The sequence below is a fragment of the Myotis nattereri genome (assembly GCF_964212035.1).
Source record: "Myotis nattereri genome assembly, chromosome: 1".
In the NCBI taxonomy this organism is placed as follows: domain Eukaryota; kingdom Metazoa; phylum Chordata; class Mammalia; order Chiroptera; family Vespertilionidae; genus Myotis; species Myotis nattereri.
Genome location: NC_138075.1, coordinates 19,466,831 through 19,494,698, shown reverse-complemented (window position 1 = coordinate 19,494,698; position 27,868 = coordinate 19,466,831). Strand labels below are relative to the sequence as shown.

The 27,868-nt window shown below is 39.9% G+C and overlaps 1 protein-coding gene across 10 annotated transcripts in view; it reads left to right on the top strand.

The window, feature by feature from the left end:
* NRXN3 (neurexin 3) overlaps positions 1-27,868 on the top strand; it is a gene marked incomplete at its 5' end in the record, with an annotated part of 1,486,708 nt that overhangs the window by 1,272,052 nt on the left and 186,788 nt on the right. For all 10 annotated transcript variants that reach the window (XM_081083746.1, XM_081083745.1, XM_081083748.1 and 7 more), the window contains one exon: positions 25,505-25,676. In XM_081083746.1, the coding sequence (XP_080939872.1) occupies positions 25,505-25,676 (172 nt within the window). The remainder of the gene's footprint in view (positions 1-25,504; positions 25,677-27,868) is intronic.

Below are 27,868 nucleotides of genomic sequence, written 5' to 3'. Positions count from 1 at the left end.
GCCAAATGCATATGCATTGCAAGCACTTAGAACATCGCCTCACAGAGATAAAGTATTAAGAAAGGCTTGATGACCTGGTTGGCATGGATCAGTGGTTGAGCAATGACCTATGAACCAGGAGGTCATGGTTTGATTCCCAGTCAGGACATATACCCAGGTTGAGGGTTCGATCCACAGTATGGGGCATGACAGGAGGTAGCCGATTGATGATTCTCTCTCATCATTGATGTTTCTAACCCTCTCTCCCTTCCTCTTTGAAATCAATGAAAAAATATTTTTTAAAAAAGAAAGGTTTGATGTAGTAATTATTATTGTTAGCCTCACCTCATAATCAGTGTCCTGACTAAGCTATGTCCTGGTCTGGGATCCCCACTGCATTGTGAAGACGCTGAGCCGTATCTCCCAGAGTGGTGGGAGCTACAGTGGAGGCATGACAGTGAAGGGGGCACAGGCTGAGTGTACTGTCACCATATAGTGTAGCAGAAAGGGAATCTTACTGAAGACACTCCCAGTCACCATGGATGTCCTGGATATTTCCAGAGAAAAGGATCCAGGGGCTGGCAGCAAACAGGTGGGAGATGAAGGAAGAGCTGATTGGTCAGCTCTTAAGTGTCTGTTTGGAACCCCTAACCCCAGAGCCACTTTATAAAGATTATTTTGTTGTAATTATGATTCTCCAAGGGACTGATAGAGTATATAGTAGATTTACTTCTGTATCATACACACCCAGGCCTCGGCACCTGTCTGTTTGTTTTGTAATTTTTTTCCTGTGTCAGTTGCCATCTCTTGTATTTTTAGTGCATTTGCCTCTGGACAAATGTTTCTCACCCTCCTCTTTCCTAGCCAGTGGCTCCTAACATGCCATAAGCCTGGAAAACATAACTTTGCTGGGCAGGATTGTAGGTAAATCAAGCCCCGTGCTATTTCTCTCTTCTTTCTGTTTATCTTGATGAGGCAGTCTTTAAATGGAGGAAAAATTTGAACTAAGATTTATGAAACCCAGATTCAAGTTATGCTTATTGTTCTTCCCTCCTTGTTTTGTAGTCTTGTTCAAGTCTCTTGATTTCTTTGGTTAAAGCAAAACCCATTTTACAGATGGGAAAACTGACATTCAAAGAAGTATCTAGTTACAAAAGGGAAGCATAAGAATGTAAAATCTAGCTCTGAGCAATGCAATACCCACATTCTTTCTGCTTTGTGATACTCTTTCCAAGTATTGAAAAATTAAAAATATAGCTATTGCAATATTAGATAATTATATATTTTTAATAATTACTCTTGTAATAGAAACATACTTGTTCAACTATGTTTTTCATACAGTTATCTCAGTCACCACCACCATCTTTTTCCTCAAGGGACCATGTATTGATGACTCTTAAAATCCCAGTAGTGCAAGGTGAGTGGTACATGGACAGCATGGCAGAGTCTGGGTTGGAGAACAGACCTTAAGCACTGAACAGCGGGCAACATTGCTGTTGGCAGAGGGAAGGAGGATGCACTGTGGCTTACCCATGCCATCATGGCAAAAATAGCTCAGAACAGCTGGTGAGCTGTCAGAATGATCCTAAGGAGGAAATGTGAAATGTCCCTGCTTGGTGCATTAATCAAGAGTTATTTGGACAGAACTGAATTGCCAGGGGAGGAACAAGCAAGGTGGCAACTCACCCTTCCCTGGCCTTTCATCCCTCTGTCATGCGGTTCTGTGTCATGTGGGCCTCCTTCACACACATACACCTATATTTTCATACTCTCTCATCTCCCTGACCAACACACATAGATAGGTGTGCACACGTCCAAAGATGAAGAAAAAATGTGTTTTAATAAAGCACTTACAGATATTTCATCAAGAAAAAATTTAAAGAGGCTTTGGACCAGTTAGCAATTATGACTTTTTTGGAAGAGATATCTTTTTAAATAGTCATAGTTGAGCCCTGAGGGGGCTTTGGTTATTTCATGGAGTACTTTAAATCTATATCTGAATTAAATATTTTAACCATCATTAAAACATTGTCATGGTCGGCGAATTCGTGAGGGGACAAAGGGGAGAAATGCAGACCAGGAGAGGACTCACAGTTTGGAATGGCAGTCTTGAGCAGGGTATGCAGCTATTTCTTCAGTAGGAGCATAAATAAATTAAAGGCACACCTCTTGCATCATGTTGAAAAGTTGCTTTCTGCTGGGAACACTTGAGGTAACCTGAAATAGCTGAAGACATGATTTTTTTGTTATTGGTAAGTAAGGAAAGAGCAGTTGTAGCCAGAGAATCAAGTGTTTTGCTTTTGGATATGACCTTGAATAGAGGCTATTACCTTTTGGCTTCCATTTCAGATTACAAATCCTTTTCCCTCCCTCTCCTTCTCAGGGTAAGATGAATGAATCAGGTGCCTCAGAGACTTCCAAGGGGATGGTTTTAGTAAATGCAGCAGTTGTGCATTCTGAGTGGCACAGTTATCCTTGTAGGGATATAACTGAGGGTTATTCCTTTTGTTGCACCTACAGTGTCATTCTATGGGGAAGGAAGCAAATAGTAATAACTTATCCAATAGTTTCAGGTAGTAAAAACAGTGGGAGAATTTACATAAGCTAAGGAGCCCAAATTAATTTTATGAAGTAGTGAATTGATTATTTTTCTTTGCATTTTTAAGTGATAATTTTTCCAGTTATGGGATGGAATTATTTGCTTTTAATGATATAGGAGCATTCTGCAAATTGTTGTGAAGCATTGCTTGTTGGTGGTATTAAATAAATGAGAATGCTTCGATATGGCTGTTTTCAGCAATTCTGATACCTAATATTAGTGCATTTTGGGGGTTTCAAACAAAGAATATGCATATCAGTATTGACAGTTAATATCTTTTCCCAAACTAGCAATGATTAGACTTCCCATTCCTAATGTCCACACTAACTTGACCATTACCAAGAAATATGTGTTGAACCTCTATAATGGGCAAACCATTTATTGTTCATGATCTTGGTACTACTACTCCTTTTACTTGTTTTACAATTCGGCCTTTTTCTTTTTATATTGATTACCAATAGGATCTTTGCAAAGTCCTTAATGCAGTACCAAAATTATCTCCATATATTTTAACTCCTGTAAACAAAACAAGTTTTGGCCTTGCAGAGAAATTGAATTTCCTGGAAAAAAATACACACTCTAAAAGCTAAAGCTTGACTTCAGTTCAAACACAGGAAGTTTCTCTGTGATTTACATTCTCCTTGACCATCCATTTTTAAGATAGAGCAAAAATTGCATTATGATGTAGAGGAAATAGGAATAATTCTGACCATTGATTCACCAACAGCAGAATAGACTGATGGTCTCAAATAGAAGGAAGTCTTCTAAGCTCATGACTTGTCCACGAGACACTCCCATTGGCTTCTACTAGTGAGTCAGGGAAGCTGAATAAACAGCTTACTTTCCTGCTAAGTTGTTAGTGGCTGTATAGAATGGATTACAATACCACAATCGTGCAAGTCCAAAGTTTTAAATTATATACAACAGAGGGATATAACTTGGCAATTTCTTATTTAATAAATATGGAGTAAAAAAATGCTGTATGGCCATATCCTTACATTTGGATCACAACTTCCAAGTTAGTACCAATCAGAAAAAGTTTTTGAGCCTTTTGTTTCCTGAAGCTGCGTATACTAGTCCTTGCTTAATAGTGCTGCATCACTGAATCACACCAAAATCTTGTGGTTTATAATGTCAAGTATTTATCCCCATGTTCCATAGGCCTACAGGTTGACTGAGGTTTGTCTTATCTCAGCTGAGCTCAGCATGGTAGCTCTTTTTTGGGCTGCAAGTGAGCTAGGATTAGCTCCAGGATGAAATTAGGCTCAGGTCTTCTCTATGTGCTTTTATCCTGGAGCTCAGGCTGAAGGGTCATGGGCTACCTGGGGCATACTCTTTTCATGGTACATTCTAGAGCACAAAAGGGCAACCCATACTATAGAATCATGTTTAAAGCCTCTGCTTGCATAACATACACTTCTATTCTATTGGCCAGACAGTTCAAGTTGAGATGCCATAGTCACAGGTGCAAAGGTATTTTCTTCCCACAGTGGAAAGACATTGCAAAGTTACACAATATACTAGGCAAAGAAGAGATGGGGCCATAATTTAATTTACCACAGGGCCTACTATATTCCTATCTGGTTATGCTTGATAACAATTTAGACTCTTTTAGATGGATAGGATATCATTAGTCATCTAGCTTAACTCCCCCTCCAAATGTAGCAATTCTTCAACAATAGTCCTGACAGATGCTTTTATAGTGGCTGCTTGAGTTTTTCCAGTAGTTTTCCCATGGATGTGCTAGGCAGCCTGCTGTATTATAAGGACATTCTAATAGTGGGGAGAAAAACTTATTTTTATTCAAAATGTGTCTCCCCTACACTTTCTTCCCACTCCTCAGGAGTCTAAACTTGGGAACAAAAATGACTATACACTCCTTTGTTCATGGGGTAGTTCTTTGTGATGACACCTTGCTTATTTCCCTCATCAAGTCTTGGCTTTTCTAGTTTCCATAATCATTCCTCAAATGATGTGAAAGCATTTCCCCAAATATCACCATTCTTGTCATGCTACCGTGGACTTTCATTAAAGCCTATTGATGACCCCATTAAAGCAGAGTGTTACTAGAAAGCAGGATGATCTGCTCTTTGCCTGGATCCTACTGAACACAGGGAGGTCATCACTGTCACTGTCTCCAATAGCAACATTTCTATCCATGCATCCAGAGTTCCTCTAGAAGTTTCTTTATTCTTAAATAGAAATAGAAATTATATCCCACTTCTAGGTCCTATTGAACTATTGGCCACATAATACCTTCATCTCTACTTCCCGAACTCCATTGTGACTGCATCATCCCAATCTTATACCTATGCAATTGTTTACTTTATATGAATGTTTATCTTAGTTATATTTTTGTGTGTTTTATTCTCTGTTATCTCAATCTCTCTGAGCATTTGCATTCTGACATTCACTATATCTCTCCCACATATAGGACAGATGTAAACTTGTAATCAGGTCTTCTCTTTCTTCATTCAAGTCACAGATACAAGTATTGACCAGGTAGTTGTTAAGCGCTTAGTCCTGTGGTTTTTCCTGCAAGATCTGGCTATCTGTTCACTGGGGTGTCTATAAATTATTGCAATGGGTAAGCATTACCCGTTTTCCTGCATTGTGATCTCAGAGATATCACTAAAGACCATGTCTGATGCTTTGTTATGATTTTTACACTCTGTCCAAATCATTCTCCTGATCCTCCCACTTGGCCAATGTATTCTCAAGAAAATGAGATTAGTTTGGTGTGACTATTCTTAATGAAGCTGTGCCAGCTCATTGCATCTCCTCTTATTTTTTACAGCCCAGAGGTCACAAAGTCAAATGCCCATAAAGGCCCAGCATGTAGTAAATATTTAGATCAGAAGGATTTGTGTGTGTGTGTGTGTGTGTGTGTGTGTGTGTGTGTGAACAGAAATATTCATCTTTCACCTAGGAGATTTTGCCAGCTGAACAAAATCCTTTTGTGAGCCAATTTCACCTGCCATTTGATGATTCCTCTTCTAAATAAGTTGATTGTCTATTACTTGTGTGAATGCATATCTTTCTTCATTTTGAAAATGAGGACCATATTGGTACATCTCCTACTGTAGATTTATAAGAGACCATAAAGGTCTCAGTTTAGTTTCAACTCAATTTAAAAAATCCCCTCTCTAGTGTCTCTAACAAATGATTGTATAGATTTTATTTTCCATCTTTCAAATTAGGGTGATCTCACTACATCACAGTGCAGCTGCTAGTATTCCTATTCCTTTCTGTTTCAGAGGAAAATTGGCTTGCACCCTTTCCACAATTGAATCTACCTATGTCCTTGGCCTCCTGCCCTTTGGCTCTTCTGGGGTTTCATGCCATCTGTTACCTCATCCCCATTTTATCTGTTATATTTCCCCTCCTCTACCTCTACTCCATCTGCTCACAACTTGGTCAAATGTATCTAAAGTCTTTTTCTTTTTTAGGGGAGTGGGGGTCATTACACTCAATGGGTTTCCAACAATGACTTGAAGAGAGCTTATATTACTTAATTCAATATTCAAATCCATGTTATGATATGGCCTCAACCTACCCTTTTATCCAGTAAAACCCATTTCTCTCTAGTGTATACCTATGTTCTGGTAAAACTCATCCCTTGATCAGACTTGATGTTTCTCTTAATCTTTGCTATTGGCCACACTAGCCACATTGCTTAGAATGTGATTTCATCAATCTTCTTTTCACTCCTTTTATTTGTTGAGATCCTAGATATCTTTCACAACCTAGTCTATGAGCCACCTCTTTGATGAAGCCTTCTTTGTTCTCCCTTGCTGAATAATGATTTCCATTGAATCCTATTGAACTTTGTTACTGCCTTTCCCACTTTCTATATTTGAGCAGCTTTTTGGTTCATATGTTATCTCACCCATTTACTTGTAAAGTTGTTGAAAGCCTACACTGTTTCCTATCCATCTTTATATCTTTAGGATCTAGCACAATTCTTTGCATGCAGTATGTGCTCAATTAATTTGTATTGGTTAATTGAATAATTATTTCTGAGATGCAGTAATAATCATAGATCTAAGTGTTTTCCATAATTGCACTTAACTCCCTATATTTTGGGTCAGCCACTCTTGAGATGTATACAAACCAATCTCCCCTACTTGTATATAAAACAAAAGAAAATAGCCTTTATTTTTATCTGATATGTTACAGATTCTAGACTAGGTTTCTTTCATAAATATTGCATATGTATTATTCTTTTTTTTATCTCCATAAAAATCCTGTTTGGCAGAATGTTGGTTGTTATTTAGATGAAGAAACAGAGGCTAAACCATTTAAATAAATAGTTGCTTATTTCAGAGCTGGAGAGCCAGATCTGGATTTGGAAGTTTCCTGGGAGGAGAGGGCTTTTGGATACATGTGATGGGGAGAGCAGAGGATTGGATATAAAAGATGCCTGGGTCTCTTCTGGTTCTGGTGTTTACTCACTATGTGACTTAGGAAAGTTTATCTTTGGCTTTTCTATTTGGAAGACTGAGTTTCTTACACAACTGTGCAAAATATGTTTCCACTTACTTCTATCCAAGATATTAATAAGATTATTCCTAAGGAGCACTTTGATTTTCCCTGATAAAAGAAATACCATAGATAAGTATGAAGTGAAGCATTTCCTGCTTCTACTGAAGGTTTTAAAGAGGGTGAAAACAGCCTTTGAAAAATTATCAAAGTAAAAGCTAGAGGAAGAAAGATTCATGCACATTTAAAATAAAATCAACAATTAATGTAGAGCACCTACTGATCTGGTACGTGCATTGTGCATTACAATTTACCAGGCACTTTTACATATATTATCTCAGTTTATTCTTATAACTACTCTCTGTGGTACATAGGCTAAGTATTTTTTATTGCCATTTTTAAGATAAGAAAGATAATACTCAGAGAGGACCAACACTCAGATCTTACTTGACTCCCATGGAACAGTCCAGGCTTAAACTCAGCTTCCCTGGATTCCAAACCCAAGTTCAGTGATCTTGTATCTCTTTGGTTCGATTGACATGAGATTATTCAAATTGAACCATCCACATTCTGTCCGTGTTCAGCATTAAATTTAAACACTTCCATTATAAAGCTTTCTCACATCACTCTAAAGCCAGTCTCTTCCACATTTTTATTGTCCTTGAATAGATCATGAAAGATCTGTTAGAGTTGTTAAAATTCCCAGATCATCTTATCAGGTAGTTTTCTGGAAGCCTGAGGTGGGTTACCTTATAACAGTCCATTGAAATTCATTCCAGTTTCCATCCTTCTTGACAGTTGTCACCATCCATCTCATCCTCGGGGCTCTGAATCAGCACAAGGAGTATTTGAATGGTAGATGGTGCTGTTCACTTTGGAATCGATGCCTAACACAATATCTTGTACACAGTAGGTGTTCAACACTAACTTGCTGAATGAATGGCTAGGCTAATCAATGATTAAGGATGGTGCAGAAGTGCAGAAAGTTTAATGAGAATACCAGGAACAAATTGCTGGTTCCTGATAATGGAGGATCTAACATACCAAGCTGAAGAGTTTAACCAGCTGGCAACAGTAGTGTTACTAGCACCAAAAAATGGTTTTGCTGGGTTTTCTACTTCTAGGGCAGATTCCACTTTTTTTTTTTTTTGTCTGTTCAACTCCACTGGGACCACCTCCCACCAGTAAGACAGGCTAAAAAACCCAAGCAAAGTAAGGAAGCCCATTGAAAGCACTGGTTTTTCTGATGTCTCAGTTTGTTAACTAAATTGCAGGTTGTATCACTTGGCCAGAGGCAGTTGACAGGCAGATCGTATACTTTAGTTTCATTACAGGTGATGTGTAGCATTATTGCCTAGACCATCACAGTGAATATGGTGATTATATGCATCCCCTGAAATTTGGGGCTGACAGCATAGTTGGGCTGTGCTAGAGAATCCAGGCTGGCACCCTGATATAAATGACAGCTCTGGGCCCCTTAAGAAGGAGGCAGACATTTGTGATGTAAAGAAAGATTCACAGGCCTAATGAAAATCTTAACAATTAGGATTGTAATTTTTTGGCCTGTGAGTGATATTTAATATTCCTCCTTCTCATATTTTTTTCTGGCACCCCAGTGCCCCAAACTCCAAGACATCTGGATCCAACAGCTGCCTATTACTAAGATTTCAACAATCAGCAGAAACAGTGATAGTTGTTAACTGGTTAATAAGAGGCAGCTTCAACATGACCATAAAGTGAATTTTGAAATTCCCAAACGTATACCAAACTCTAATGAACAAGTCCTCTTTCAATGCTTGAGGATTGGCTTTCTAGTGCCTCTTAAGAGTCCATTTGTATTGGTAGGTTTGCCTGGAGAGGGTTTACTTGGGTTTCCTGAATGTTAGGAAAGGGATAGTTCCCCATCTATATCATACTATGAAGCAACTGCTGTCCCTGGAAAAAAAATACCGGGTGACATATCTTGTGCCTTCTCTCCATCCCTTATCTAGTTGGAGGAATTGGATGAAGTGTCTTCACAGGTCTGGTGAGACCACTCCCTCTCTTCTTCCTATTCAGGGGTTCTTTTCCCTGCTTTGGGACTACCCACACTAGTTTAATCTTTGCAGAGGGCAATGGGGAAAGGGAACAGGACTAGAAATAGGAATAGGAAGCCAGGTCCACATCTCATCCCAGACATTCCAGACCCATTCCCCAATTCAGCCCCACACACAATAAAGTTTGCTGGTCATTTAGCCTGTGTCTATTTCTCAATTGGCTTGGAATTCAGAATGGAGAGGGCTATAATTTATTGCCCACTTAAAACTCAACATTACAGCAGAGTAGTGATTCTGTTTTTCTAGCTGTTGTATTGCAACAACCATTTGTGATTTATTTGGCAAGTGTGTTATACAACTAAAATAATTTTTTCAATATCATGGTCTGCTCAAAATGAAATGGTAGTTCTAGAGCAGTGGCCTACATGAAATTTTTCCTGATAGTTTATAGCCATACAGATATAGGAACTCACAGAACTAAACGTGTATTTGCATAAAATTTATATGTATCTTTCTATACTAAAGTTGCTCTTATGCAACTTTCAATAGTGTATTTTATTATCACGGTGTTTGCTAGTATTTATTAATATTATTGTTTATTGGCTAAATGTACAATTCCTATTGGTGTGATTCTAAGTCAAGGTGAAGGTAGCTACCACATCGAGGTTCAGAGGAAGTCTGTTTTGTTGAAATCAGACCTTTGTACCTTTGTAGGAGGTTGCCTAACAGTGATAGCTTTTGTTGTTGAGCTTTAGTCCATGGCAAGTGCATTAAAACCCTGAATTGAGCCACCTCCCTGAAGCACCAGTTAGGTCATTACAGTTTGTCTGTCTATAAGGAATTAGCTCTGCTTGTGGCTAGGTCACTTAAAGTGCTTGTCTCTAGGTATTTGCCTGCAGAAAGTGTCCTGAAGTCAGTACAGAGTAGAGTGGGAAGAAATACAGGGGGGTGCAAAAGTAGGCTTATAGTTGTCAGTATGGAAAATAATACAGTACTTAACAAATAATGATGCAGGAATAAACTCTGTGTTTCGAGTGCTTACAACTGTAAACCTAGTTTTTTTCATTGGTTTCAGAGAGGAAGGGAGAGGGAGATAGAAACATTAATGATGAGAGAGAATCATTGACCAGCAGCCTCCTGCACACCCCACACGGGATTGAGCCTGCAACCTCGGCATGTACCCTGACCAGGAATTGAACCCTGACCTCCTGGTTCATACTTTGACACTCAACTACTGAGCCACATCAGCCAGGCTATAAGTCTACTTTGCCCCACCCTGAACATATATGTTTGAAAGTCTGGAGAACTGTTGTTTTTTGTTGTTGTTGTTGTTTTGTTTTGTTTTGTTTTTTTCCCTTCAGTGAGGTGTGGTGGACAGGTTTAGTTGCACTTGTCTAATCCCTTGTCTGTATCCCTATTACTTTGTTTCCTCTCCTTTATGTTTTTCCTTTCTTCTGACCTTGATCACTACCTTAAACTACTCTCATGTATCCCTAGGCATGCACATGGCTAGTTAGTAACAGTAAGATAGCTGTTCACCGCTGAATCATGGGTGCTCTAGCATCGCTTCTATGATGCCTTCCCGGCATCTTCTATGATGCCTCTGAACCTCTGGGCCAGCATCAGGTGTTAGTGCAGCACGGATCATTGCTTTTCTAAACAACTAGAGCTCTTCTCCTGCTGGAAGAGATGCCTACATCAGAAAGTAGGGGAGTTAGCCTCAGAGCACACTTGGGAAATAAAGCATTTTATTTCTATTTATTTTGAGAGTATAGCTTTCTAAATTCCATAAATGTAATTGTGCCATCAGCAAGGAAATATTTGCCATGGGGTTTGGGAGAGTCCTTTGGTCAAGAGAGAAAATATTCTCTAAGATTTAACATTTTTATGAACCTTATTTTTTTTTTAAATTTATTGAACCCTGAAAGTCTACTTTAGCATTCAAAGGTTTTTATCTTGGCAAAATTAGTGACAGCTGGTTGATATTCTAAAAAAAATAAATAAATAAAAATATTTATGCCAATTATTTCCTCTTTTTCCCTTTTACAGACTATGTTTTATTTTCTTTCAGCTTTCTAAACTTCCTCAATCCTTCTTACCACCTCATCTGCATATACCTACTTATATATTATCTAACTACAGTTTGATATTTTTCACCATGGACCTGAACCCTCCGCAATAAGGCATTTTCTGTCCTGAATGGCACAGAGTGAGTCCTCTTGCTCTAGTCACTGGAACAAATTGTCAAGGACTGTTGGTGGATGTCTACTTGAAAATATTGAGTGGGAATATTCTTTATCTTAACTTAGTGAACTGTGAGCTCATCTCTATTTGTCTTCTTATCTCCATGTATTATTTTTTAGTGCCTCATATATTTCAAATTGCTGTCACAAATATTTATTTATCTTCATCATCACCCAGCAAGCTCAGTGATGCCATCCTTGTCTTACACATGAGGAAACTATGCCTGGAGTATTGGTGACTTGTCTCAGGACCTGCAGCAGTGAACAATTAGATCTTATGTCTACATCCCCTGAATCCTGTGCCATTGCCCTTTTTATAGCATCACTCTTGAGTGTGGAACAATCTTGGGTATATTTCTTTAGCTTCTTATGGGCCCAACAAGGGACCTCATAAAGAGTAGGATCAGCAGGTACTTGATCACAAAATTTCTACAACATGACTCTAACTTATGCCACATTGATTTGGAGAAATAAAGGTATTGTTTTAAGAATATCGCTTTGTGTAAACATCCTCAATTTGGCAAGTCTAGTAAGTATTGAAAATGGATGGTAGTTGTAGTACAGGCTACTCAAAGGTGGACCAAAAAGACATTGAAGCGGGGTTGGCCTCCCAGAGGACAGAGCTTGAACATCACACTGTCCAGCACTGGCTGTTCAGAGAAGTTTGGAGAAAGGCAGGGACATAAAAATTAGTTTTCCTGAAAATCTGGCATCTGGATCCTTCAGTGGTTAAATTGGTGTTTAATGGGAATAACCTGGATCAAGGAACTGGGAATGGGATGGAGCAGTGTTCACCTCCAGCCTTTAGTTTGAATGTAGACCCAATAAAGAAGCAGGGTAGGTTGAGGGTGTTGTTAATGGACCACAGAACCTCTCACCTCCAGGTCTACAGAACAAGTTCTCCTCTGGCCACCCATGCTTGTTGTGTCTCCTGAAGACTGTTCAGTAGACTATGTGAAATAAATAATGGCCATGATCCCTGAGATATGGTCATCATCCATGTTTCAAAACACTCTCCCGAAGCAAAATTGAAAAGGAAAAAATGAACCATTGGTGAAGATGTTGCACTCTGCACTAAAGTATGGCTTGCTGAGAAATGCCATTGTGCCAAGACCTCAACTGATCATTTATTGAACACCTCAATGGAGAAGGACATCCTATATAATAAAAAGCTAATATGCAAATTGACCTAATGGTATAATGACCAGTCACTATGATGCGCACTGACCACCAGGCCAGTCAGAAACTGGGCTCATGGCTGGCAAGTGCAGCGGCAGTGGCAGGAGCCTCTCCTGCTTCCACAGCATTGCTAAGGATGTTTGCAGGCCTAAGCCATCAGTTGGAATCCCCCAAAGACTTCCAGACTACGAGAGGGAACAGGCAGTGCTGAAGGACCCCCCTGAGTGCATGAATTTTGTGCACTGGACCTCTAGTAAAAAATAAAAATACATTGTCTGCTCTCATAATGTTCAAGGTCTTCCTGGGGAAAAGAATCATTAAAAAATTTAAATTAATCAGCCCAAATAATTGATTTTATTGTTAAATAGATGCTGGAGAGATTATAGGATAAATGGAGTATAGATCTAGTTAATTCAAGATGGCTCCAAGAGAACATGCTTGCAGAGTTTTATTTAGTTCTATACATCTATGCACATGAGCTAGAAAAGCTGGACTCTGTAGCTAAAGAATATCTCTTCATGACTTAAGAAAGGATGCCTGATTCAGCTTCAGGCTGAGCCAGGCTTGATCTGTTCTGTCTGTGGGTCATTCCAGGATCAGTGGTGCCTACTGTCTAATCAGTTGCATTCCCTGGAGCTCATGTTGATTCTAGATAATCCTGGTGTTTGATTCACCTTGGAATCTGCAGCTTGTTCTGTGATTGGTTCACATTCCTGAAAGGCCTTCTGTGGAAGTGAAGTCTCAGGGTTTCTAATAACTGTCTAGGGCAGGGATGGGCAAAATTTTTGACTCGAGGGCCACAGTGGGTTCTTAAACTGGACCAGAGGGCCGGAACAAAAGCATGGATGGAGTGTTTGTGTGAACTAATATAAATTCAAAGTAAACATCATTACATAAAAGGGTACGGTCTTTTTTTTTCAGTTTTATTCATTCCAAACCATTAATTTGAAATGAATAAAACACAGGCCGTAGTTTGCCCACGGCTGGACTCTAGGTACTGTCCAAGAGCTGAATTAGAACTTGACCACAGATGCATTTTAATAGACACACAGGGGCCTGGATTCTCCTAAGCCATCATCACTTTATCTAAAAAAGAAAGGAGATGCCTTGCTGGTTTGGCTCAGTGGATAGAGTGTCTGCCTGTGGACTGAAGGGTCCCCAGTGTGATTCCAGTCAAGGGCACATGCCCAGGTTGTGGGCTTGATCCCAAGGTGGGGGCATGCAGGAGGCAGCCTGTCAATGATTCTTTCTCATCATTGATGTTTATATCTTTTTTTTTTATATCCCAAGGTGGGGGCATGCAGGAGGCAGCCTGTCAATGATTCTTTCTCATCATTGATGTTTATATCTTTCTCTCCCTTTCCCTTCCTCTCTGAAATCAATAAAAATATATTTAAAAAAGAGAAGTAAAGAAATGAGAGGGTCATAGAAACTAGCTTTTGGGCATGTTAAATTTTAAGGTCACACATACACACATATACACCTCTAACATTGTATTCCTTAGGCTTTTGGATAAAGTATTTTAGCATCTTTATATCAATAACTGGAGGCCCAGTGAACAAAATTCATGCAGGGGGTGGCGGTTCCTCAGCCGGGCCTGCACCCTCTTGTAATATAGGACTGCTGGCTCCTAACCACTCGCCTGCCTGCCTAAACACCTCTAACAATTCTGCCTGCCTGCCTGATCACCCCTAACCACTCTGCATGCCTGCCTGATGCCCCTAACTGCTCTCCTGCTGGACTGATCACCCCTAACCACCTCTGCCTTGACCCCCACACCTGGGCTTCCTTCCCTCTGGCCAGCCACAGGCACCCAGAACCCAGGCTTCTCTCCCACTGGCTGGTCACAGGCACCAAGGACCCAGGCTTTCTTCCCTCTGGCAGGCCACAGGCACCTGGGACCCAGGCCGGCTTCTCCCAGTCAGGCACTCAGGACCACAGGTGGCTTCCCTGCCTCTGGGGTCGCTTCCCCTGGGCCAGGCCCTGGCTTTATCCTGAAGGACATTGGACGTCCAGAAGACGTCTGGTCAATCCAGTTAATTAGCATATTACCCTATTATTAGTATAGGTAAAATTGAAGTGCACACATAAAGAAGAGAGAGAAGGAATGTATATGTCCTTTAAATGCCATAATGTGAACAATCCTTCAAGTTGTGTATGGATTTATGATAAACTCCATGGATAATCTGTGTATCTATTGCTGTGGCTCTTAGACTGCTCAGGGTTCATGAGGTATCTTAGAGGAGTGATGATTTCCAGTTTCTCAGGGATATTTCCTTCATTTGGCTGAAACTGACTCACTTTACAATTTAGTACAGACACAAAATTCAGGTAAAATAAGGAGACCTGTTCTTGAATTATTCTATCAAAAGAGCATGTAGCTTTGAAACAATTCTCCCTGCTGGTAAGTTGTTTGCCTTTCCTAAGGCATGAGTCAGCTCCCTTTAATGTGTTTGCAAGTCTCCCATTTGGATTACTTTAACTAAACTCACCTGAGGCCCAAGGAAAGCATTCTTCTTTTTATACCTCTGCTCAGGTGTCCAGATGACTCCCTGGATAGTGGCTTTGATGCTGCCTGGAGGCCAGCAGGCCTGCCTTTTCTAAATGTGCTGCAGTGGTTTAAATTTAACTTTCCCTCACCTCTGCTGCTTTTATTATGGTGATTGGAGGTAGGTCAGAATCAACCTTTTGAATTAGAAGTGCTGATAAGATCCAAGACAGAATGTTACAGTGGTGCTAGTAGACAAAGTGGAGAGCTATAAAGCATCACCTGGAGAAAATACCTCCCTGAGACACTATCTCCAGGACACACACATACTGGTGTCCCTGCATGCAGACAGTCATTGCTGATATATTAGCGTCTGCTGGCCATTTTGTTTACGATAACTAGGAAATGAAAAATGAGCCCCTATTTCGGTGTGTTCATCCTAAGATGACACAGTAGAATCTCCTTGCAGGTAAACCAAGAGAGCTCAGTGAATCACCATTTATCACTCAAAGGGACTTAAGTGTCTTGCAGATGCATTGGAGTCCTGGAGACTGATATTCATTGGGTTGCAATGCTATGCTCTTCTCTTATTCCATCTAATACAGTGAACTGCCATCCTAGCATCAGAATGATGTGTGCTGGCTCTTAGAGTCCCAAGCTTTTAACATGTACATGATTCACTCCACAGAACTAAACAAATATTCAGAAAGAAGTGTCAGGTCATTATAATTTTAATAACTTTACAACTTTGCTCCGTCTCCTCCATTACCAGACTATTCCTCTATACCATCATCTTTTGCCAGAAGCCTCTAATTTATTTTTCTGTATCTGCAGCTGCTCACCTTCAGACAGTGTTATGTTGAATTGATTTTAGTGTCTAAAGCACCCTTAATGGAATCTGAGATAGATGAGTTCATGCAAAAATTGGGTGCATTTTTCTATATTTTGTTTTAACTTAATAGAAGTGTGCTCTCTTTACCAGGTAATCATTGACTGGGCAGGTACACACTTCTTTCTCATTTGACCTTCTCACTCATATTTGAGTTATTTTGAATGCTTAAATATAAACTATTGGTCTAACATTGAAAGTAAATTATAGTTAGCTTTAAGTTATGCAAGGTTCTATAATAGGGGTCAGCAAATTTTTCCTCTAAGGGGCCAGAGAGTAAATACTTCAGGACTCTAGGCCACATGATTTCTGTTGCAACTATTCAACTTTGCTAATATAACATAAAAGCTGCCACAAACAATATGTAAATGACTGAGCATAGCTGTGTCCCAATAAAACTTTACTTACATAAATAGGCAGTAGCCAGATTTGGCTTACAGTTTGCTGATCATCTGCCTTAAGCCAATCTGCCTCCTACAACCTTTGCATACTCATTCAACAAAGGCATCATTTAAAAAAAATGCAATAATCCTCATCAGATTTTCTGACCATCCCAAGTACACTGAATTTCTCAGTTCTGAAATGTATATAACAAATCTCTCTCTGTCTCTTTTTTTTTCTAGAAAATGATATAGAGGTATACCTGGGAATTTATCTATGGGAGTAACTAAGAATGCTTTACTTATTAAACCAAGAATTATTAATTCTTGGTTCATGTTTATTATTCAAATAGGTCCATTCACCTGGAAGCCATAATGTTAACTCAGTCTGTCACTTGAAAAATAGTTAAATAGTAAAGCACTGTGGAGAATCACTAAAGGTTTCCTTGCAATTTGGGAATAGGTCTTAGAAAGTTAGTGGCTATTTACTGGTCTATCTTTCATAGAGGACCTGCTGATCATCATCGGGTTAGACTATCTAGTACTAAGAGAGGAAGTATCTCCTTTGCAGCCCACTCATAACTGACCAGAGAGCTTTGTAGAAACTGACTAGTCTGTAGGGAAGGATCAAGGAACTAAATTGGAGTTGAGGTTATCAGCTCATGTCATTGTGCCAGGGGAGATGTACTGGGTGACTGACTCTCTTAGGAGCTATCAACAATTACTTAAAAGATAAGAGGGTGCCTGAGTGTAGTTGAGCATGGACCTATGAAGCAGGAGGTCAGGGTTCAATTTTTGGTCATGGCATATGAGCAGGTTGTGGCTTGATCCCCAGTGTGGGATGTGCAGGAGGCAGCCGATCAATGAGTCTCTCTCATCATTGGTGTTTCTATCTCTCTCTCCTCAATTTCCCTCTGAAATCAATAAAAATATATAAAAATAAGAAAAGAGAAGGGGGTTAACCAAGACCAGATCAGGAAAGAAATATAGGACATGCAATTTAGACCTACCACATTTTGGCTATGTGAGCTTGCATTTCCAAGTTTACACCTATAAAACAGGCCCTTGAGCTCAACATAGAGTAGGAGTGTCTAGAGATGATCCACACATGCTCTTTGCTCACCCTGTTCTTTCAGGGATGGACCACAAGCTGGGTGAAATATATAAAAATGTATATGTGTGTACAAACAGGCATGCATGTTGTACACATGAATTGTGTCTGTCTGTATTGTGTTCATGCAAACATGCATTATAGAAGGAGTATTGTGGGGAATAAATTAAATCATAGGTAAATATCTGTAGACTAGTTTCTATCAGGTGTACATGGTTTATGGACATTTGTTGAGTGACTGAAGTTTTGTACTCCCTACTGAAGTTTCTCAATAGTGGCTCGGTTGATGTCTTGAGCCAGATAGTTCTTTGTTGTGTATTGTCAGATAGTAAGCAGCATACCTGTCCTGGTACCCACTAGATGCCAGTAGCACCCTACACCCAGTTGTGACAATCACTAAGCACAAAAGCACCTCCTATTGAAACTACTGTCCTAGTGGAACCAAGACATTGATAAAAGGAAATGGTTCCCAGACTTTAGCAAGCACCTGGAGGGTGTGTGAGAGTACAGATTGCTGGGACCCATTCCAGAGTTTCTGATGCAGGGAGTCTGGTGTAAGATTCAAGAGTTTGCATTTCTATCACCTTCCCATGTGATACTGCCACTGGTGGTCTCAGGATCACACTTTGTAAGCACATAGATAAGATGTAAGAGGTTTTAGAAAAATGCTAGATGATTTAAAACATACTTCCCAATTTTGAGGATTTGAATGCTATTACTGTGCACACAGGGCTTATGGTCTCTTTATGAAGGCCATCGGGTGGTTGTCTCACAGCTGTGGTGGAGATTTGCGGGGAAAGAAGGAATTTATGGGAGATATTCAATCTGCACTGGGTTTCAGTCAGCACAGCCCTGCCAGCTGTCACCTGAGTCCTGCCAGGAGACTGCTCCAGGTCTTGGCATAACACTGGGGCTCCTACAAAAATGAACTTTAATTTTTGCTCTGTAGTCAGACTTAACTACAAACAAGGCATTGTGACATTGAGGTCTGGGAAGTGAAGTGAATATTCAGAGTGAACTTGAAGGACGTGATGACTCAGGATGCCAGTCTGTGACCATGACTGTTAGAGCCTTGGCTTGGACTTGCATCTTATTTACTTGCACCAGCTGTCTTGTCCTTCCTTGATTCCCCCTTTCAGGTCAGAGTTCCTGTTGTCCTAAGCTGTCATCCCTGCTTTCTCTATCTCCTTTTTTTTCCCCCCTTGCTTGTAGTTAGAGATGAAGCTGTCTTGAGCTATTTATCATTCTTATCTCTCTTGGCCCTCTGTTAGTATTTCAGACTGTGGATCTAATCCTCTTTAATTGATTGACCTCACATAAACAGACATCAGCAAAACACCAGGTGAAGCACAGCTGTGGCCAGGAGGAGAGATGGATGCAATTTTGCTGGATGGGTGCAAAGGTCATGGAGGCCTGTGCAGATTTAGGAAAACAGAATTAGTTTCCAAGCCATTTCATGTGAATTTTCTAGGGACAATCTGGAGTTGATGAACTTCAATGGGAGACAGTCATTCCAAATAGAGAAGTATTCTGTAGGTCATGCACAAAAGCCTCTGACTCCTCCATCATCTGTCTTACTATTTCTCACCCATTTACCCCACCAACATATTCACTATGATCATTAGTGTCACCCCACCATCAACATTATTGTTTTTTTTTATTTTGAAAGCACTTCAGAATTTACCAAAATTTTGTACATTTCTCTTAATTACCAGTTAACACAGATATTATTGTTGTTGTCTTTGTTTTGTTATTCTCATTGTTCATACCGATAGCTTGAGATTCAGATAGAGGAGGGACTTGCTCAAGATCACCTGGGAAATGAGAGTTAGAGCCTTGACTGGGCTCATGTCTTCAGATTATAAGTCTTAATGGTTTCTGGAACCCAGGACAAAAAATTTCTCCTCTCCTGCCCTTCCTGTCACAGCCACAATTAAGTCATTCAAGGGAAGGGAACCTGGTCATTGTCATGGGATGACAGTGAAAGTCCAAACCCTCTTCAAGGCTCACAGCTGGAGTTGTGTTGCTCTGGGTGATTCCTGATGGGCTGATTCTCCATCTCCGACTTCTTGAGGGAGAGACCTAATTTCTTACACATTTTGAATCCTTTAACAGTGCATGGCTCTGCGCACCCAAAGTGCACATTTGGTGCTTCTTAGCTAACAATTGTCCTGGGTCAAGAACAAGGAGACAGTAACATTAAAAGAATGAACTGATGCTTTTCATGGAAAGTCAATTAATAGTCACAAAAAGGGCCTCAAAAGTGTTCTAATGTAGTGTTTTATCCTAGAGAACGTCAATATAATTATTCCTAGCCAAAATTATCTGATGAATCAAATAAATTGTACATCATCTCTTTGTATTTTACTGACTGCATACATAAAGCACAATGAGACTATCTGTTTTGGCCAAGATTTATTGCAAAAAATAATCTGAATATATGCAACCAATTATCTACTTTATCGTGTTCATATCCAGTTTAGCCAAATTTAGCCATTCATTTCTATTATATCCACACATTCAAATTCAGTATTCATTGATTCACTTATCCATTTTTTCAACAAACATTTACTGAGCATTGCTAGAATTCCTATATTTGGCATACCCACAATTAGGTTGGACAGATAGGTTAGGCAGACATAAAGTATATATAATTATCCAATTGCAACATGTAACACATGTGACTGAAATATAACATGGTGGAAAATCAATGGGTTTTTAAAGTCAGGCAGATTTGCATTCTGATCTTAAATACCATTATGCCTTCTATTAGTTGGTGAATTCCCAATTCTCTTACTCTCTCTCTCTTTAACATGTATACAGTCTGAAGGGTAATTGTGAGAATTCCAAAATTATTCTATTAAAAAATATTTGCCAAGCACCTACTCTGTCCATCAAGGTAGTCTGGGTTATGTTCAACAACAAACAGCTTAAAATATTTGGAGGCATCCTGGCCAGTGTTGCTCAATTGGTTAGGAATTAACCCTGCACCGAAAGGTTCCCAGTTCGAGTCCCCATCTTGGCACTTACTGGGCTTGCAGCTGGTTCCTGGGTATGGAGCATGCAGGAGACAGCTGATGGATGTTACACTCTCACATAGATCTCTCTCTCTCTCTCTCTCTCTCTCTCTCTCTCTCTCTCTCTCTCCCTCTTCCTCTCTCCCTCTTCCTCCCTTTCTCTCTAAAAATCAATGAACATTTATTCTAAAAAAAATTGGTGGCATCAAGCAACCAAACTTTGTTTCTCTGTCATGTTCTATGTCCATTGCTAGGTGGCTCATTGTCATCCCCACTCAGTGAGCCAGGCTGACAAGCCACTGGCAGGAATTTGCTGAGTGGAGTGGTTGAGAGAAAAGGGGAGAACTCTGGTGAGTCTCACACCAGCAATTAAGTGTGTGGCTCAGGAGTGACCCCAATTGATTGATCGACACTGATCTCTTGGCCCTACACATTACAAAGAGACACAGCAGTTCTCTCTTATTATGAGGCTGCAATGGTGGACGGGAGGGGAGTAGAAAAATATGGCAAACAGTGCCACTAGTAACATTATTTTCCAGGACCCAGACCCTGAAATGAGTATGGCAGACCTGGAAGTGTGTGTACCCAAGATAAATCACATATATGCCATTTCCTTGTGTTACTGACTCACACTGAGCTTCCAGATTCTGTGGGAAGCCTGGAAGAGAAGCTACTGATAACTGCTTCCTTTGCACACCTCACTAGCATACATGTGAGAGGCCCAGTTTTGTTTCTGTCAGCTTCAATTTTCTGAAATAGTGGAAGGTACATTCTGCCTTCCCCAGGGGCACTCGGGAGTGAATGAAGAAATTGCCTTCAGGGAGATCTTTATTCCTGAGGATTTTTCTTTGCCCTTGTGTATTTTTGCTCCTGAAATGTGACCCTAGTATTGGCAGTATCTCTGGGGTCACCTCCACAACATGAATTGTAATGTAGCTGATGGAAGGTCAGAAAACTGGAATCTGACTCATTTGATGAACCAGGTGGGCTCATAAACAGTCATTATTGATGACTTACTAGCTATTTAAAGACAACTATTTACTGTGCCCTACAGTTTTTGTTTGTTTGTTTGTTTGTTTGTTTGTTTGTTTTTTGGTGTGTATTTTCCCCCCTAAATGCACTTGAAGATTCTTTAACAATGTCTTCAGATTTACCACTTGTCTTTGTTTGTAGTATTGAAGAAAAACATAGATTGAGGTGACTGACTGGGTAGCAACTTTGATAGTGATGGGTGTGGGTTATTATCATTTATACTAATGCTGTTTTTGCAGCCACACAACTTCGTAGAGAAAGCAACTACCAAATTGTGACAGGAAATCAACCTTTCAAATGTTCTGTAATGTTCCATTTGCTAAAATATTCATTTATTTTCATTGTATTTCTTGATGACAGTGTGGCCAAGCCAAAAGTTCTGAAGCTCATGCCACTCTGTTAACTTCACTAATGAGGGAAAGAAAGGGGAATTATGACTGGCATTCATTGAAGTCCCAAAGTATGCACAGCCACCTGCCAGGGTTTTATACCTGTGTGCTCTTCTAAAATCCTCACAAAGCTTTAGAGGGAGTCTTTTCCTTAATCTGCATGCCCTTCCCTCCTTTTTTTCAGAGAGTGAGAGGGAGAAAGAGATCGAAACATCAATGGTGAGAGAGAATCATTGATCGGCTGCCTCCTGTATGCCCCCTACTAGGGATCGAGCCTACATCCTGGGCATGTGCCCTGACTGGGAATCAAACCATGACATTTTGGTTCATAGGTTGATGCTCAACCACTGACCCACAGCGGCCATGCAACACACATCCCTTTTATAGTAGGAAAATCAGAAAGACGTTAAATAACCTGCCTAAGGTCATAGAGCTTTCAGAACCACAGGCATTTTGGAATCATGCTGTACTAAAACCCATGTTTATTCTTTTGAACCAATTAACTTCTGCAGTAATCAGTGTTGTATATGGTCAAAGGATTGCATGGTTTCTTCTCTTGATCTCATTTATCTCCTGTTTGTATCTTATGTGATTATTTATAAAGGGCTCAGATATTAATCATATCATTTCAGTCTTACAATGGCCTTATAAAGTATGTAAAGCTGGTATCCTGTCCGCATAATATAGTATCAAGAAATGGGTCAGAAAAGTTAAGTAACCTGCCCAAGGTCAGTCAGGGTTGACTCTGAAGCCAAGATTTTTCGCTCTTACATCTTCTCTTTTCTGGACACATGGGCCATAAGAGTTTATTTTCATGACAGCTGAGCATGATGGATTCAAACCTGGGTGACTATCTGGGTATTTGCCACAAGGCTTATAATGAACTGAGACAAAGCAGTTAGCCTCAAAGTATAATGTCACTGTGGTCCCATGACAAACGACGAGGAGGTTGAAGTAATGAAATTTTATGCGAGTGAAGAGACCACATCTGAGGTCTAGTACAGCCACGATTACCACTACAGGAAACACAGTGAAACATCGGGTTGGAGGTCTCCATCGACATTGGCCATATGTGAACAGGATTAGAAAGATCTCTCTGAAAGAGCAATATCGGCGGCAAATGTGTGGAGCTTCAGATAAGGACCAAATATTTACTCTGGCAGAGATTAAATCTATTCTTTCTCTGAATCTATTATGGATCTTGCAGAGAATCTGTCCAAGACTATATCTAGCTGATCAGCCAGCTCACTGAGCCAGAACAATACTTGGCCACTGCTGTGGCTGAAAAGCTGCAGAGGACTGGTTTAAAGCTCTGCTCTCTCCCCCTCAAACTGTTCTCCATCCAGGATTAATTAGTGACTCAGAGGTGAGTTGAATCACCAGCAGTCCTTGCCACACATCCAGGATTTATACAGTGGCTTCTCATTGAAGACCAGTGATGCAATGAACAGCCCACTTACGTGGGCTGGGCCGAGGAGTAATGGTGTCCCCAGTCATGGTTTCTTAACTCCCTCAGTCCATTCATTCTGCTAAACAGATTCTAACTCAGGTTCCTATAGCTTTGCTTATTTAGGGATGAGGGTGACTAGGTACACACACACACACACACACACACACACACACACTCACACAACCTTAGCAAAGAACATTAATTGTTTAACTAAGAAAAAGCAAAAGAAGTGATATTGTCATTTCTGAATTCCTAGAGAATTAAGGATAATAATAAAATGAATCATACTATTAATTATGAGCATAAACTATGCAAAAAATTATCATTAGGTACACTTATCTATGCATCATATCTTAATTCTAGGCACTTTAGTGCCAAAGATGAAGAAGTGGAAATAAAACAGAGCAACACTGAGAATATAGTGTCACAGCAAATAGGGATTTAAGAAATCATGGGTGAATGGAGTCACTACTTTGGCGGGCAGCTGAATCACTTTTCCCAGAGAACAGAACCTGGGAATTGCAGGCATCATTTTACATTGTGTGCTGTACTGTTGGGTACAAAGGAAGCAGTGATGTCCACCCTGTATCTCAGCATCTCTGCCTACTGAAAGCAGCTTTGATGGATCAGCCTAGATTCCTACTTTCTAAGATCAAGACTCCTGGGTGTTTCTCCATCCTTTGGTTGGGCACAAGATGTGTTCATTTACTAAGAGAGAACTAAGAAGTTGAGTAAAGCCTGTCTTTTAAAAAAATAAGTAAAACATATTAACTCTATGGAGATCAGTGCCTAAAATCTCATCAGAAGTCATAATTTATCAACTTTAAGTAAGCACAGTAAGTGCTTAATAAACATTGTATTTTTGTATAGAATGATTGAATAGATGAATGAATGAGTGAATGAATGAATGAATGAACCAAATTACTAAATCTGAGATTCAGCAAAATCTTTCTTACATGTTAGGTCATATGAATTCTAGACTTCTTTTCCCATAACCTTCTCTTTCTTCTCCTACTTGTCCCTTCCTCCTTTTCTGTCTCTCTCTCACTTCCCCTTCTTCCTCCTCCTCCTTGTCTTCTTCTTCTACTTCTTGAATTAGGAAACAGAGGATACGGGACTATGTGAATAAATACTGTGACTCAGTCTTCTAGAACATCAGAATTACAACAAAATTGTACTATCCATCAATGTCTAACCTATTGCTTAGCCAATAAGTCAGACTATCCCTATGCCTATTCCATCTGGCATCCTGCATGTCTTAATGCCTTTCCAAGACATGGAGAGAGACTGATTCTAGTCACTAAAGTTACTTTTATTTTATGTCTCAATGGAATACTCATCCCAACACTTGGTTGTAACCAATTATCAGAGGAGAACAGTAAAAGTTTTCATTGCACTGTTACTTTTCAATATTTCACTTCCCAGGAGGTGGATGATATCACCACCTCCACCTTCACTACCACCATCACCAGCCCCATAATCATCCCCTCCATTGCCACAGTGTTTTGGAATTCATTGTGTTTTCACCTGCAAAAGTCTTTTTTGGGTATCAGAGGTATCTCCTGGTGTGTACCATAAAGCTTTAGTTCTTAATATTGCATCCTTCTTTGAATTAACCTCAGGAGTAGGGCTACAAGTGTGGGAAGGGTGACAGCCATCTGACTCTAAAAACCACAGCTCAGTGTCCCTGGCCTCTATTGAGGACACATTTTGTGTTTTAGACCTACAGAGAGGTATCATCAGGAGTTGGTCCATAATGCTAGCTCCTCTTTCATTGACTTCTAATAATTCAGCACCCCTCCCCTTGGCCTTGATTACCCAAAATGTACAAAGCTTAGCTTCACTCTTTAATCCTCAGTCTGAGTTGTGAGGTGCTGTAGGGCCCGATGTCTTATTAGTATCTCCTAGAAAACAGTCCTAACTCACTACACAGAAGTGAGTTTTTCTGTGCTACTGAACAGTTATTAGGTAGTCCTGTGGTTCCAACTTTGATATCTGCTGAGGACTATCAAATGATGTAACCTATGGTGTGCAGTCTGTGAGAGCAACTTGGGTAACTTGATACAGTTGGTTTTATGTTTCGGATGAAAGCCCATGGAGAAATTGTTAACTTCATGCTGACACCTCCCTCTGAGTACCTACACATTTATTGTTAGTTGGCGGATCAACTTTAAAAAGAGAAAACCTTGTGGTTGGTGATAACTATGCCTTTTGTGTTTCTCTCTTACAGGAACAGGGGAAAATTGGAGTTGTCTTCAATATCGGGACAGTTGACATCTCCATCAAAGAAGAGAGAACCCCAGTAAATGATGGTAAATACCACGTGGTACGCTTCACCAGGAATGGGGGCAATGCCACGCTTCAGGTGGACAACTGGCCGGTGAATGAGCATTACCCAACAGGTACATGTTTTACTCACAATGACCGTATTCTTTTTTGCTCTCCCATTCTTCTAAATGGTAATTTTCTCATGACCATCATTAAATCATAAAACACTGAGCATTAAGTGTACATATCTAGCTTTTGTATGAGAAGATAAATTATTTCTTTAGGACTTGGTCCGGTGTAGGGAGCTTCTGGAGACTTACTAACTATGCACTGAAACACTGTCAACCCAACTGGCTCATACCAAGACAATTACTGTAGGATTTCCAGAGCACTGAAAATGATGAGCAATGCCTTAGGGAAGGTGTGCCATTTTTATCATGAGCTACTGTTGATCATCACAAAATAGTTAATTTGAGATCAGGGATTTTGTGGTACTATTTAGTTAGGTACACATGGCCAGAGATTGCAGTAAGACTGTGAAAGGAAGTTTACTAAACTTGAATGGATGAATAATAAGTCAGGGTAACAGGGAAAAACTAGGATGGAATTTCATTCATTTGGTTGACTTTGCCAATTTTTTTTTTTTCACTAACACTAAGCCTACCTTAATATTCAGAGATTGGTGCTAAGTAGGGGTTTTAATAGCAAGCATTCTGGTGTGGGAGGGATAGGGGTTAATCATCTGTTTAAATTTTATAGTCAAGGAGCATTTGCCAACAAACTCCAGAGCCAGATGGCTGAACCAAGGGCAGTGGGAGGGAAGGTTGCCTTCTTTAGAAGAGATCATTTAAATAATCCCTTAGTTTTCCCTCCCATCTCTCACTTCTCCCAGGAAAAAAAAAAACCCCTGATAATAAATGTTTCAGGAATGGAAAGGAAAATACTTTGGCTAATGGTCTTTGCTCCACAATAGTATTATTACCTGGTGGATGCAAGAGAATAGTATAGAATACTGAACTTTCCATTAATGTGGTCACAATGCTATGCCTGGCTGTTGAACTCCTACACTCTGAGCTCCCCACAATTTCCTCACTTTTATCCCCTCACTTCCTTTATAGTGAGATGTACATAGGGATGAGAAAGCCAGAAGCACATTCTTGGAAACGTAAGAGCTGTTTAGCTATTAATAATTGTGGCTCAAGGATTTTGAATGACCTGAAGGCTGTGATTATGTTTTCCGGCCTAACTCAGCATTATTTTTTTAAAGCTAATCAGAAGTAACTGTGCTACTGGGTTTTCCCCCCTAACAACCAGTCTTCCTATGTCTTATTTTAGAATTATGGGAGCATCTACAAATAGTACACAAGACTCCCCAGTTATTGAAGCAGAAAGCCCCACCTGCCCCTTATCTACCCTCTCAGTACCCAGTTCAGCCTTTGCTGGGAGTCCCTTATCATACATTTAGCACTTTTGAAATTAAGTCACAAAAAATGACCTTATGAGATTATCTTTGAGCCTTGGAAGAGAGCCAGAGGTGTTAACAGCCACTCTGAATTTTTATCATCATCCAAATTCACTAGACACCAATAGACCTGATCTTTAAATGCTTCTTGCTTAAACTCCGTGGGGTGGGGGTTGCAGGAAAATCAAAATAGCTTGAGGTCTTAAAAGCTGTTTATTTCCTCATAGGAAAAATCGGTCTCTCTCCATGCATGTTATCATTGGCCCTGCCTGTGCTGCTGTAGGGTTTGTTATGTTTTTATTAGGAATTTCAAAGATTTCTAAATTGATATTAACCACTTGCCCTGAGCCAATATAGAATCTATGAGTGTGCTGCCAAGCAATGAAAAAGCTCTTTGGTGGTAATTTTAAAGCCACAAACATATAAGGAGACCAGTGACCCTTGCTGTGTGCCTACCTCTTTGTATTTTTAGTTCCAAATTACAGGTTGCTTCCTATGTTTTCAAAACAGAGAAAAAGCTTTATTTAATGACATTGCTTCACACTGAAAACTGTCATTACTAGTAACTGTTGGTAATTGTTATTTACTAATAATAAGTATTATTGTAGGACATGAGGCAGTATAGTAGCTATAAGTATGGGCTTTGGAGGCAACTGGCTGGAGTTGGGATGCTGGTGCTATTCCCTGGGAGTCTAATACAGGCTGGATTAAGACCTTGAGATGCTCTAAACACTGAAATATTTGGTGCCTCTCTCCACATATAATTCAAAATACCACAACACTAAACTCTAAGTGTGAGAATCTAACAGGTCCGATTTTTTTCTTCTGATGATCACCGTAATGCTTTCAAAATATATCAGATTC